A 15,396-nucleotide genomic window follows, 5' to 3' on the forward strand; every position below is an offset into this window, starting at 1 on the left:
CCCCTCATCCCTTTCCCAAGCTGGGCAGTACCTAGTTTGGGGAAGAGGTAACAGTGGTGACTGGTCCTATCCCCTCCCCTCTAAAGGAGGGCCACAGCTCCCCATCTCTTCCACAAACTGGCACTCCCTCACTTGGGAAAGGGGCTAGGGGCTTTTGCCTCGCTGCTCTCTTCCTCTCCCAGACCAATCAGAAATGTGCACTGGTAAAAACATCTAGGATTGGGAACATTCTTAAAGGGGACTGGTGTCTAATTCATTTCTTCTATGAAGGAGAGCTCAGAGAGGTTCTAAAAAGGCCTATCAGGCTGAACATGGCAGTTGCTAGGAAGTGAGCATCCTTCCCACCTTTACTTTTGGTTCCCTGCTGACCCAATCAAACTACACCATGAAACTCCCTCAAATAAGGGCAATGAGAAAATGAAACCTTTCTGTGACATACACAAGACATGCCTAAAAATTATCCATCCACCTGTGCAATGGCTGTGCAGTCATGATTTCAATCTGAATTTACTGAAAAACCTAGCAAAAATAAGATATTCTCCTTCTTAGAAACAAATATTGGGAATGAGATTGAGAATAGCATCTGCAGCATGTTAACTACAGTACACTGAATTTTTGTTACACTACAGTACACTAATATTTGTTTTTCTACTAAAATCTTATTTGGGACAGGGGGTCAGTCAGTCATATGTTTTTATAGCACCAAGTACAATATACATCATCTCTTGGAAAGAATAAAAGCCATAAAGTTATGTTTTCATAGTAATTCTTATTCAGATGTTCGCCAGGAAAGGAAAAAATGTACCAGTGGAAATCAGCTGTTGCCAAAATATACTGACATTGGAGTTCCTCAGGATGTCATCAAATCACATCATCACGTACCTTCTGCTTTTGTGTAGATTGTGATGTTCCCATTAACCAAACCAGCAAACAAGTACTGGGACATGTACGCTAGGCTCATGACTGTTGATTTTTCAGGTGTGAAAAAGTGTTGAAGTCGAAATTTCTTTGAGCCTTGATGACTTTTGTAGACAGAAATGCTATGAAAGGGAAACAAAATCAGGAGAAAATATTTAAAATCAGTGAGACTGTTTTACTTAGGTCTTATTAAAAACTTAACTTATGACTTGGTTATAATAAAGTACTGTGGATATTTAATTATATTTAAATATAATATCGTCTAGCTCTTTATCTACACATTTTCATTATTATTGAATACCATCAGTTTGTTTCTTGGATTACGAAGATTTAATCTAATCTGGAGAAATTATCTATCAAAATACTGTCCTCCATGAATACCATAGTAATCCCACATAAAGGCCTAATTAAAAGTCTATTTAAGACTTTTCAGTTACTTCAAAGAGCTTTGGATCAGGCACTAAGGGGGGAGGAAAAGAAATGGTTCATTACTAAATCTCAATTTATTTTTAAATTCTCTGTCATGATGCCTTGATTCTATACAATGGGTATGTGTAGCACGTTGGGATCCCAGAGGTGGCAACGGCTTGCCCCTTGGTGGCTCTTTGACCATGCCCCGCTCTGCCCCTAGGGTGCCTTCCCTTCTTGCCCACCATGCCTTGATGGAAATATAATAATATAATAGGAAGGATGCCGCAAGCCTTCATGTGGCCCCAATCCTACTGGACCCACACTGGGGTTCCTCAGCACCTTTTGGGCACTGGGCCCCTGTCTGGTTATGCCTCTCTTGGGTGCCAGGACCCAATGTGGTTCTGTGGCCTTACACTATGCCCACTCCAGGCTCAACCACTGTTTGTACTCTGAGCCTGCCTCTGGAAGGGCTCAAGGTGATCATGTGCCCCTTGGACACAAATGGGACCTCCATATATCTTCTGTACAGGCCCAACCCAAACTGCCGGTATAAAATTAACTCAAACCCTAAGCCCCCGGGCTATAACAAACATCAAAAGGGGAGCCTATGCTCCTTTAAGAGGGAAAACCTTCCCTTAACCCTTTGTGCTGGCATACCTCCTAGCCCGGGCTCCTTGTGAGCTCCCTGAGCCTCACTGTTCCTACAGGCAGCAAAGTACTCAGCCTAGTGCCCCTGGGTAGCTCTCCTGAGCAGGAGCTCCTAACCCTGTGGCTGGCAGGACTAGACCCCCTGACCAGCTCAGGTTCTGGGCTTATACAGCTCCAGTCTGAGCCCACTTCCAATCAGGTAAGCCTCTCATTAGCTCCCTGCTCCACCTGCAAGGAGCCTTGCAGGCTGCTAACTCCCTCAAAGGAGCAGGCACACCCCAGTGCCCTGCTACAGTACACTAGAACTAAGTAGGAAAGTCTGGTACAAACATCAGTTCACATATGCATGTCACTAGTATGTGATTATGCTTTATAAATAGGAATTAAAACACAACATTATTTTTTATAGAAAGTTTTGTCCCTCATTTATATTAACAGGAAGATGACACAAAATCACACTGCTGTATTTTCAAGGGATATAACTTTGCTCCTTAGCTTATTGTACCTTGTTCTGTTTTCCAGCAGAGTACCATGATGGCAGGATACATTTCATATACCATAAACTAATACATGTTAATGATATTTACTACCATGAAACATTGTTGCTGAATCCCCCTAATCACTGCCATTAGTTTTAGTTTTTTTCTTTCAAATTTGCCTGAAAACTAGAATGATGCTATGATGCAGTACAGTATTCTAAAAACGTTATATCTCAGTTTTGCCAGCACCATATTATTTCATACAGAATTAATCATTTTTCTTCAAACATGGGTCTTATTTTAATTTTATTCTATGTTAATTAAAACTTGAAAACTGTGTGGAGGATATTTTTGTTACAGCTACGTTGTTGCTGGGCTATTGACTTTTGAGTTACTCCTGGGTCTGTTTACTCAGAGATGCATTAAAACAGTTTTAAATATAACCATAGCACTAGATGGGTACAGTGTGCATATGTGATATCTAACATACTAAAAGTGAATATTACCTTCCTTCTTCCATACCCAGGCAAATAGTAGGCACATTGGAAGCCTTTCTAGCCCCATTTTCTGACTCAGGAACCACATTTAACTCTTTTCGTTTCTCTTCCTCTGGAATGTAGACCATGCAGAGGATGCGTGATTCAACATTAAAGCACTCTATAACCTTGGGGCTGGAGTTTTGAAATGAGACAATTGCAATTTGTCCCATTTGATTAGTACAACTGCCAATCTGAATTAGAGAGAGATGAGAAAAGGAAAAGATTAATATTCTTCAGCAGCAAGATTAGAGTTAACAATAATGAACACACAGAAAACTAATTAAAGATAACATCTCAAAAGCTAACAATTTAAATGAGCTTTCATATGTATATTTAGGACACATGTTGTTACCAGAAAATAATTCTGAATACCAAACATAATATCTTAAAACATTAGAAAAGAACAATTCCCCAATATAATTTCTACAAATAGTTACGAGCTTCCTTTTTCTAGAGGAGGCCCATTTGACATGTATAACTCTGGGAACATGTAATATAATATAAATATAAAACAGTACATAATTAGTGTTATATCAACACAATGTTTGATAAGTATTAGAAATCTGAGATCCTTATGATGAATGGCAGCACTGAGAGTTAAAGTCCAAAGATTTTGTATAATAACAGGGCTAAAAATAAGTGGTAAATGCCCAAAAAAGAGGAAGTGTAAATTTCTTGGCATCACCTGGTATTGAACCGTAATCTTCTCACTAGTCTAAGGCTAAACACTGACATTCTTGTTCCTCCTATCAATATAGACAGTATTAGCAATCGCATGAACTAAAAAGGGGTAAGCAGGGTACCAGCCACAGCAGCTCCTTGCTCCTGTTCTCTCAGCCACTTGTTCCCCACTCCCAGTGCACTCTTCAGCACTCAACAGTGGCTATAAACAGATGTTACCAAATAAAGAGGATCAGCTCTGCCAGGATGCATCTTCCAGCACAGCTGCTCTGCTTCACTGAGCAAAACAGATGTCACCTGTTGTCCTGCAGAGTCAGGCCCCTGGTGCTCCCAGCTTCAGGGCCCAATCCTTTAGATACCACGTGGGGTGTCCTTCTGCAAGCAGGGAAACAAGTGCTTCCACATTTGCAAAGGAATGCCTTGAGTTAGATTCCCTGGGCACACTTCAGCAAATGAAGAAACCGAGGCAGGAGCCCTGCATGCTTTAGGGGCCCAGGAGCTCTTTAGACTGCCCACACTCTCCCTTTTCAAAACAAACAGGTGTCCACCGCCAATTAGCAAGAGAAATTTATAATACCTTTTATCATGGCCCTAATTTGGTCATTTGTGGTGTGTAAAAAGGGCATGGATGTCTGTTGGCAGCCAGTCTCTCTGACCAGGGTGCCAAAATTGCTTGCTATATCTGTGTTATAAGGAGATAAGAAAAATGGAAATATTCCACCTTTGGAAGAAAGAAACAAATATATTCATAAGAACACTTTATAAGAAGCAGAAAGAGATCAAGAAAAAGAATGTACATTATGGTGAAGTATATAGAGTTTATTGGCATAATTTTGTGGTGCCTCTATTCGTAAGTAGCAAAGCTAAGAGTGAATTTTACAAGTCACCTAAAAATATTACATGAAAAAAGCATTCCCATCTTCTGCTTCAATGACTGCCAATTTCTAAAATCCTAACATTGTGGTGAAAAGATATTGAAAATAATTGTTAGAGGGTATAAAAAGGCATTCACTACAACTTCTCATTTACTGAAATGACTGTGTTGTTGGTTCATAATATTAAGCCAGCATAGTTTTACATATATAGGATATAAATACATTTCCCAATGGAATAATTTATAACTCTCCAAAACATTTCTAAAAAAATGGAAAAGATGATGCAGTAGGGTGATCTCATACGTGTTTCCTGGCACTCACGGAGATCAACCATGTGATCTGCTTGTAGCAATATAGAGTACTTTAAAATATATACCGTAACTTGCTATCAAATAATTTATTTGTGTATTTGCACATGTGGACAGTCACTTAAGTCCCCCTCTACATGTTACATGTATCACACAATTAACTGGTTAATTGTGCAATTCCCTAGAGACCAGCTACATGTGAACAGTACCCATCATACCACAAAAAGATCCAACCAGCTATAAAGCTAGACCTCAAAAATGTGGACTAACTATAGCTGATTGCTATCGAGTTTTAATACGCATGTGTTGCATGGTCTCCCCTGCAGCTGGGAACTCCGCCAGCTGATAAGGTTCCCAGCCACAGGTGTGCACCCCGTCCAGCTAGGGCTGGGAGTGCTACACCTGAAGGGATTTTCAACCTGAGAAGCTGCTGACCCTGGGTCTCAGCAGCATCCCACAACTGTGGATGCCACCACAGAGTGTGGCTGCAATCTCCCAGCCCCAGGCGTGCACGAAGCCCCAGGACTGGGAGATCATGGATGCCATGATGTCCCAGCCATGGGGGTTTATGAAGACCTCACACCTGGGAGCCCCTGAGCTGAGGGGGACCAGTCATGTGAGCTTGCTTCCCACTGGTGCATGGGGAGCATGGGACATGTGGCATGGCAGAAAGCATGATTGCATGGATCATGCATTAGATCTCATCGCACTTTTACCTGCATGCATAGAAGGGTCCTCTGAGTAATGAAATAATGTGCTAAAAACTACTGGTTATCTTTCATAAAATGTAGCCGTTCAGAATGAGCATGTATATCAGATCCGTGCACTGTGGACATTTAAGAGAAAATTAGTAAGGAAGTATGAGACAAACATACAGGTGCTTGAAGATTAAACTTACCCAAAGAAATCCATGTTCCATGGAACATGAATCTGGCTCAGTTTCACTAGAGACATAAGGTTCAGGATTATATGCAGCACATTCAATCTTCGAATAAAGAATGAAAAATTGTTAGCACATAAAGCAGATTTTGTACTTCTTCCTGATTTAAGTTTCAGTTAACTGAAGTATTTAAGCCTATTCTCAAGTCCATCCTGATATAGCAAAACACATATCCTAAAAGACACTCTAAACAGTTTGCTGATTTGGTGCCTTGATGAGGAGTTCTGGATTTTCCCACAGTGCAGCTGAAGCCCCCAATCCAGTGAGAAACCTCTGGTTTCTCCCTTTCTGGGCTTGCTTGGGACACCCAATTCCACTGGAGTTCCTGCTGTTCCCTGCAGGCCTCAGGAGTCGAAATCTGGATCCTTTCAGAGCAATAACATATGGAGCTACTCCAACAGGATTGGGACCGTGACTCCCAGAAGACTGGCTTATACAGAAGATGTCACTGTGTTTGCACCCAGCTCATAAAGCCAAACTGCAGTTCCAGCAGGTTCTGGTGATCCCTCCTGGCCCAGAAGCAAGCACAGAAAGGGGGAAACTTCCTGCTACTGCTATTGTTCCCACCAAAGCATGACACCCTATTCAGATTCTCCCCAAAGCTCTAGGCTGAAGCAAAGTAAGAAGGGCCCTGGGGCTTCTCCTACTGGTGACAGCTGTGGGTGAGTCCCCCCTTGCTGCACCTTCTCTCAGACTGGCCCTCTCTCCAGTGTCCCTTGCTAGCCCAAGTGCCCTAGCCACACCTTGCCCCCCATTACCCCAATGTCTGAGCTCACTGCTGCCCAGACTCCACAGTAAGCCCAGGCATCTGGAGGCACTAAGTAAGTGGTCTTCAACTCCAGCCTTAGAACCATGTAGTGTCTTGTGGAGCTGCTCATACTGGAAGCAGGTGGGACATGATTCAAGGGTGGCGGGGCTGGGAGCCAGGAGGTTTGCAGACAGTACTATCACAGCTGCCAGACCCCACTTTTAAAATACTAGATCAACAATCTAGAGTGATCAGCCTATGGAGATCAGTAATCAACGTGTAGAAATGGATTTATTGATATTTTTCTCAGAGATGAAGTATTACTATATCAAACCAAGATCTGTTGTCATCCTCTACTCCTGTAACAGACCATCCATGTCAAGTGAGCAATCAGGAAAATGAAGAATTCCCCCTGGCAGTCTCAGTGAATGACTTGCTCTTGGGTATTAAAACTATTCTATTAAGAATGATTTACAGTAGCTGACAGCCACGCTAGGGAGAAACAAGGCAGCCTACACCTTAGACATTTCTTGGAATATTTCTTGTATTTCTGTGTCTTTATTTGTGATCTGGGCAAACTTGATGATGGCTCCCATTGCTCAAATTGTGGTAAATTAACCCTGGAACTTGCAACAAGCAATGTGAAAGGTGAGGTCTTCAGAGAACAAACCTGTTTAAAAGGAACAATCTAAGGCATCCATGTACTCCTGAATGATAATGAGAGATGATAAAATAGAACAGATTAGGGCTGGTTAACATATTGAGCCCTTTCTATATTAAACTTATATTAATTAAGGTATCAAGTACTATTCACCTTAAACTCCTGTTGTTTAGCCATCATGACTGGCATATGTCTAACAAGGAGGGGGTGCTTCTCTTTCTTGATTTGATTGCCATCATCTTCTGCACAGAACCAACCCAAGAGGTTTTCTTCTGCTGTAATTGTAAAGAAACCAAATCAAAATATACCACCATGCTTTATTTGATAGTTGATAGCATCTCAGATCAAATATACAAACAATTCTGATAGACTGTTTTATTCTGTCATTGCCTTGATTTATGAAAGGATAATGTTGATTACTACATCTGCATTTGTAGGGGAACAGAATAGTTTTCACATAATCTAATACAGTGGTTTTCAACCTGTGGCCCACGGACACCTAGGGGATGGCAGACTGTGTCTCAGGGGTTCACAAAAGATGACTACAATGAATCAAAAGTGTGTGAATACCCATACTTATAATTCAAAGGGGTTCGCATCTCCATTTGAAATTTCCAAAGGGGTCCACCTCTGTTCAAAATTTTTTAGGGGCCCACAAATGAAAACAAGGATGAAAACCACTAATCTAATACTTAAAACCACTGATCTAATACTTAAAATCTGCAACAAGGTATCTGCCTTCTTTTTGCACTCCTTTCACAGAATGAATCTGTCCAAGCCTCAGTCTGTTTGTAATTACATAAAACACTGCTACTATTAGGTTTTATAAAGAATTCTTGGTTGACATTATGGGAATTGGAGTCTGTAGGAGCCTAACAGAGGAAAAGATATTGTTTAAAAATATCATCTGATCCCTCTCTGATCCTGCCAAATATAAGTTGTAGACTTCTTCCTTCTCTACCACTTACCACTATTATAAAAATTGCCTATAATCATAGAGTCATTCCATTCCATTAAGCCTATATTTTTGTTCACTCCTAACTGCCAAAGATGTTGCTTTTGGTTTAGAATTTGTCATTCCACAGAGTGAATTATTTTTAGACAACTTTTTTAATGTTGTAAGCTATGAAGAATACACTCCTTTTAAAAAATTAAACATTCTTGAGCTTGAAAATATCAGGCATAATATATTAAAAATGGGAAAATGTATGGTCTCTTTTTCTATCACTTATTTAACAGAAATGTCTTATAAATGTTTGAAGAAGCTGAATCTGGAAATACAAAAACTGTGTCAACTGTAATATATAGTGATATTGAAAGCCTGGCCACTTATTTTCATTACTATTTCTGAACACATGCCAAACACAGGTCTCCACAGAGATCTGTATCTGAATGGGCTTAATATGCATATCTTATACATGCATATCATATTTATGCTATGGATAGCCAGAATCAAAAGTTAAAAAAAAATCTAGCCACTTTGAACAGTTCAAAAGTTGGGGGCTTACTGTAAGGCAAATTATAAAGAAGCTAATTTGGGGGAACTGTACAACACCTTTCTGAAAAACCAGGAGAAAACCTAGACAGGTCTCAGGTTGTATAGCTAAAAGTCACACTGAGTTGGTCTAATAAAGGATATCAGATTAACCAAAAAAACCTTATCTGCCTAAAAATCACAAGGCACTTATGGAAAAATCTGGAAACAGCTTTAAGAATGTAATGCAGTGCCTGATGGTATGTCCTTTTAACTTTCACTTTAATATTACAATACTTAATCTAATTATTGTAAGCATGTTAAAGAAGCTGATTTTCATTAAGGTTTAGAGATACAGTAAATTGAATAATTAAAAAAAATCTAAATTTGACTTGTCCTGTCCATGAATAAAAATGCTATTACATTAAAAGGGACACGTGGGGCTGGGGAACGGGTTATTAGAAAGCTACAGAACATGCTCCACACATTGTTATAAATTTGCCAAGTAAAATTCATTCTTAGGATAAAACCAAAAGTGAGAAATTTTACACCGAAAGGAATGTTTGAAAAGTTTATGAGAACTGAAAACGTAGAATAGAACAGGTAGTGCTGGAGTGATAATGTAGCTGCGATGTTCCAGGAGATGAGAGGGGCAAGGACTTTTTTGGCTGATATCTTTTATTGGGTCAACTGCATGGCTGGAATAGATTTAGAGGAACTCTCAGGTACCAAATACCTTCCTGAGATCTGAGGTACTAAAAAGTTTATTTAAGTCTATTCCTACCACACAATTAGTCCAATAATAAAATATCACCCACAAAAATCCTTGTTTTTAGAATGGAATAGGCCTTAGAGCCTCTCTATATGATGGCTCTCTATATGATGGTCACTCATTCTGATATAGATTTGTCAGCTTTCTTATAAGTAATAAGTACTTCCAGCTTTGTTAAAATACTGTGCTACATGTTACATGTATAATATGTGCACTGAGGTATAAATCATCTTTAACCTTCATTGTTATACAGCTGCCACTGGCATGAACGCCACGTGCCCCCAGAGGCTGGGAGGGCACAGCAAGCTCCTGCAGGCAGCGGTGGCACTATCGGCAGTGGAAGCACAGCAGCAGCGAGCTTGTGGCCACGGCAGGGGTAGGAGGTGGCAAGCGCCAACTAACAGTTGGTAAACACTTGCAGATGCCGCTGGCAGCATCAGCAGTGGCCAGTGGTGGCCGGGAACCACCAGTGGTGTTGGCAACAAGGGGTGGTGGTGAGCAGCAACCGCCCACAGGCAGGGGGTGCACCGCCAATCTCAAGGGGTGCGTGCACCCCCTATGCATCACCAATAGCTACTGTACACTCAATTTCTACAGTAAGCCTCTCAATCAACAACTTCTTCTTCTAACATACCAAATATTGTACTTGCAACTGTCTGTGGTAAGAGGGTACATTCTTGATATAATGCTCCGATTTATTTAAAGCAAACAAACGAGTCTTACCAAGGGCAAGCTTAGCCATTTGTAAATTGTTGATCCAAGATTGTTTGATGGCAGGGGTAAATGTATTGAACACTGCAGTAAAGAAAGTAGGTCTCCCAGACCTGTGCAATATGAAAAGAAAAAATAGTTATTTTTCAAGTAACTCTACAAAATAAAATAACATCCTATTCCAACATGTATGACAGGGCCATGGTTCAAAATACTGAGAAACATAACAAGATCTTATTCCTCTCTTATGCACATTTATAAAATTTTAGATTTAAGATTACAACTGACTTGTCCTGCTTCCCTGGAAGCTGCAGTTGAATTCTACAGCGATCTGCAGCTCTGATTTCATCTTCCTTTTTCAATATCAGTTTTTGTAAACCTGATGTCCAGTCATGAGCCACTGACTGATTTAAGTTCTGCAAAATTAAAAGAAAACATATTTTGATGAAATATAGGTGTTTTGTACCTGAAACACAGCACGGTTTACCAAAAGCTGTGTAAAATTATTTCAAAAAAGGTTTTGTGTATGTTTCATACTAGTATGTGCTCTCAAACAGTTTATTGCAAGTTGGATTTGTTTAATATTGCAAAACTTATTCATAAACATTACATGAATAAATAACACAAATTTGCTTTGACATTGCTTTTCATGAATATTTTTACAAGGCAATATTTTTTATAAAAAAGAAATTAGGAAAAGTGAAGTACTGCCAATCCTCAAACAATTCATTTTTGCACAACTATTTGAACCATATGTATTGACAGAATCATGTTAGTGCATCGTTAGGATTTGTCTAATTAGGAACCAGGGTCTGAATACAGGAGCAAAGCTATAATGGATGAGCAGTCCACATACTAATGTAGGATAATTTCAATAGTTAAAATGTTATAAAAAATAGGGGTGGTTGCTCCTAACATTAGTGGTTTTATTCATCAAATGAATAATTTATCCTTAATATTTCAACTGCATCTACATGTAAGCATTCCAGTTACTCAATATTCAAAATCTGAGCTGCTTTACTTGGAAACACAAGTGGCCTGCTCCTGTTCCTGACTGTTGATATTTACTTCCTTAAGTATTCTGTAGGTTAATTTTAAAAATGCTGTTGCCAGGAACAATCCTGATGGCACATTTTTACTGTTGCTTACTTTTACAATTTTAATCATAAATCTTGCAATGCTTTATGTCTTAATGGCCATAATCCTGGAGACAAGAAATTAGGTGAGAAATTTCAGTTTACATTTATAAAAAGCCTTAAGTTTCTAGCCTTCATGGTTGCAGAGAAAAACTTATAAGTTCACATTAAAGGAATACAAAAAGCAAATAAAAATCACTATTTAAAAAAAAAGTCCTGTGATTTTGAGGGTCTGATTCATGCTTTCTGACTATTCAGTGTAAGAGACCATATTTCTCTGCTCAAATATATGATGAAAAGCACATAAAAGAGTTTCAACAAAGCCTAAATGAATCACCATAGGTATTCCAATGACTGTTCATAAAATTGGATAAATGTGGTAAAAAAGTATTACAGTACACTATCACCCTGAGGATGACAAAGTACAGGGTGGAGTATAAAGTTCCTTAGCCAGATGTGCAGTGTAAAGTAATTTTCCCACCACCACCTCCTAATTCTAAGACCAGATTTTTTTTTTTTAAGAATTGAAATGTAATTCTGTATCCACAATAGCCTGAAGCAGCTATTGAGGATACAGAATATCCACAATTCTGTGGATACCAAGCAGATGTAGATGCTTGCAACCACCCACACAAAAACAATAGAGCAAAACAAGATTAGGAAGACAGATGTAATTTATTCATAATTCCAAACATTTAACTGTAAATCAATTATTGGAGTTAAAAATGATCGTACTCTCTCCAGAGAGCACTAAAGAATGCCCTGCAGAGCTCTTAGGATGATCAGACAGCTTTATAACTGGAAATATATTCTGAAAATAAATCCAACTTTGGTTGTTACCTGATAGTTTCCTTTAAGGCTGCCTATCAGTTGACTAATTTGACCGACTACATTCAAATCATGCAAGAGATTCTGCAAATCGTGGTATAGCTGCCCTGGTCCCATATAAAGTTTGTCTGAAATACATAAAAGTATAGAATTAGATATAATAAAATGCCAGTCTGTAGTCAAAAGAAAGCAGAAATGAAAGGGAAAGGTGAGACTTATACCTACACTGACTTACCAAGTGTAGGTATTTAATCTTGGGTTCACAGAGCTAGCTAATCAGTACCGGCCTTGATCATTTGGTTCAGCAAAAAATAAACTAGTGATTTACTTATTTACCAGGTGCTCTGCAACTCTGAAAACCAGGTATGTATTTTAATTTGTATTTGTGTCAAGAACCTTCTACTTCACTACTCCATCACTGTGTTTACTGCCCCTAGAGCATACCACTACAGAAAAATGTTAGATTAGAGTGGAAGTATTACTGTAACCCTAGAATGTACTGTCTGTATTGACTAACTTGGTGTAATCTATGATTGGAAGTTATCGTTGCTAATATCGTACTGTTATATTGTATTTGCACATACATTATTATGAACAGGTTTCTTCCCTCTGCTTGTTCATTTCAAATGTTACCTTTTTCATTTAAAATTCAATGAAAGGTACTACCTGGGTCACTGAGCTCAATCTCATGCAATCACAGACAACTATAAATAGACATTTAATCCGTTTTGTAAAAACATCCATTCTGGTCCCTCCTCACTCCTCAACCACAAAGCAGCCTATAGCATCTTACAACAAACTAGAAACCTTAGCATAAAAAAAACAAAGGTCTAAGAACTAGCATGCCACAGGAAGGGAGGCAGGGGGACCAAAGCCCCTGCCATGCTGGGGAATTTGGTAAAACAAACACAGATAATACCCCACATGAAAGAGGAAGGTAGAAATCACAACAGTCTTTGCTAGTTTGATCAAGGACTACGTTCCACCAAACACTACGATGAATTTAGGAAAAGACTGCGGGCCAAGACAATGCACAGAAGTTTGAGGTAGCATTTTATTTGCAATTTATGTTTAACTTATAATTCTGGGTTACTGAAAACCATGTCAAAACTACAACAAAGAACAAACAGTGCCTCTTTTTTCATGTGACAAAATATAAATAAAAACTGGAAAGAAAATAATGTTATAAACTAACATGATCATTTAGTTTTAATCTCTGCTCAACCAGCCAAATTGTGGCTCTGCTCACTCTACAGCACAAAGCTGCCAAATCTGCTGCTCCTGTGATTCAGATAGAGCCCTGGGCTGAGGGTAGATGTACAGCTCTTATGTATGGGAAGAGCACCTCTGTTACCTAGAAGGGCAAGAGGGCACATTCCCCTGTAGCCAACTTGGTCCTGTTGCTGGGAAACCTTGATAGGTCATGTAGCCCGCAAAGCAAAGTACCTGGCTGACAGCTTTCCCACCCTCATCAAAAACATGGGTTTTGGTTTTCATATACAAGATTCCCAAGAGAAGGATCCATCCTGGGCAGGGTAACTGAGGACTGTGCTAATCAGTGCTATTAAAATACCATTCTGGCTGTACAGTCTCAATCCAAACGCAGGCAGGCGCCCCTGATGAAGAAAGACATGGTTCTATACCAAGCAGCCACACAAATGTCCATTCTGCAGACATATTCAGACTGTCAAGGAGTGAGGAGCACCGTAATAAAGCCAGCCAGAGTAAATAAGCAGCATGTTATGAGAGCAGCTTCAGTCTCTTACTTCCACTCTGTAACATTACCCAGGAGAGCTCTCAGGATACTTTAGCTGACATTACCAATATATCCTTAGCTCTATTAAAATAGGTACTCTAAAAAGCCATCCTGTTTTCATAAACAATATCTGGATTCAGACCAGAACTGTAATTGTTTTGTTTGACATCTAAGTAACAGTTATTTATGATCTATTTATTTAACCAAAGGTTTCCCCTACCTCTCTAAGATGTACATCTCTAAAATGCTTTTATAAAAAACAAAAAACAACTTAGAACAAGGCTATCAGAACAACAAGAAGAAAAACACATTTAGATGCTAGAATGCAATCGGGTTTAAGGCGAGTTCTCCATTTCATTGATAAAAGGCTCCACCCAAGGCTAAGACTCCATTTAGTTCCAAAATATTTCTAATACTATTCATGTTTATAGTTGTTCTGGTAACTGATTTTCTGACTCAGTGTATTAGTAATCATCTGTTTATTACCTTGGAGCACCAACTAGGGAATGGTTGGGCTTACTACAGTTGCACAGCTACAGAATGGATTCAACTTTCATCCCCTGTCGTCTGCCTGTGCTGCATGTTAATCCAAGACACAATGTAGTCTTTCTTGACTCAGCTTGTGAGAAATACTGTGTACAATAAAAACAAGTAACTTCAAGTGGAAACTAAAAAAGGGGAATGTCTATTTAACATGGTATTCTTACATTTTGTACATGAGAAATATTCTTAAAGTAACTATAGCCTGCACAGGACAAACTGCATTCTAACCACTATTTCAAAATAACATTATTGCCAGAAAGTCAGCATTGATCATTCTAAACAGTTCCTTCCCTGTTGTGGGCCTTTCTTTTCCTATTCTCTTACACCGTGTGTATTACAGGCCATCATCTATTATTCTTACTCATATTGGAATTGTTGATTTCATTGGGGCTAGTTGAAAAGTAAAGTACAATTCAGAGAGAATAGGAGACTGGTAGAACTCGCCCACAGGTAGTGACAATGTGCTCAGCATTGTCCTGTTCATATTTCCTACTAATGCTGCTGTGGCACACAAGGCCAAATGATAAGATATTATAATATTATCATATAAGCATGTAAGGTAGTAGAAGTACCCATAGCACTAGCAGTAGGAAGAAGCTATCAGAAGCATGAAAAATGGAAAAGCAACTGGCCTGGACAATATACCTGCAGAACTATTAATAAACAGGAAACAGACAATTGACATATTGTACAAAATCTGATATGGAAAAGCAAAACTTGGCCAGCGTGGTGAACAAAATCAATAATAATAAAGAAGAGGAATCTACACCAATGTATGAAACACCGCACCATTAGCCTCATCAGTCATCCATGTAAGGTGCTTTTTAGAATAATACTAAACAGGTTCAAGCGACAAATAGAGATTATATTAGCCGAAGAACAAGCTGGATTCAGATCTGGAAGAAGCACCACAGAACAGATCTTCAACCTCAGAAACGTGTGTGAAAAGAATTCCACCCCCCCCCCCC

The 15,396-nt window shown here is 39.2% G+C and overlaps 1 protein-coding gene across 4 annotated transcripts in view; it reads right to left on the reverse strand.

Annotated features, from left to right (window-relative positions):
* The window catches only part of ARHGEF10 (Rho guanine nucleotide exchange factor 10), a 272,411-nt gene that overhangs the window by 79,465 nt on the left and 177,550 nt on the right, over positions 1–15,396 (reverse strand). For all 4 annotated transcript variants that reach the window (XM_019520609.1, XM_019520611.1, XM_019520610.1 and 1 more), the window contains 7 exons: positions 12,142–12,257; positions 10,454–10,581; positions 10,178–10,278; positions 7,362–7,483; positions 5,758–5,844; positions 2,963–3,186; positions 883–1,040 (listed from right to left, as the gene is read on the reverse strand). In XM_019520609.1, coding sequence (XP_019376154.1) covers positions 883–1,040; positions 2,963–3,186; positions 5,758–5,844; positions 7,362–7,483; positions 10,178–10,278; positions 10,454–10,581; positions 12,142–12,257 — 936 coding nt within the window. The remainder of the gene's footprint in view (positions 1–882; positions 1,041–2,962; positions 3,187–5,757; positions 5,845–7,361; positions 7,484–10,177; positions 10,279–10,453; positions 10,582–12,141; positions 12,258–15,396) is intronic.

This window comes from Gavialis gangeticus, unplaced genomic scaffold (assembly GCF_001723915.1).
Source record: "Gavialis gangeticus isolate Ggan-Ray unplaced genomic scaffold, GavGan_comp1, whole genome shotgun sequence".
NCBI classification, from domain to species: domain Eukaryota; kingdom Metazoa; phylum Chordata; order Crocodylia; family Gavialidae; genus Gavialis; species Gavialis gangeticus.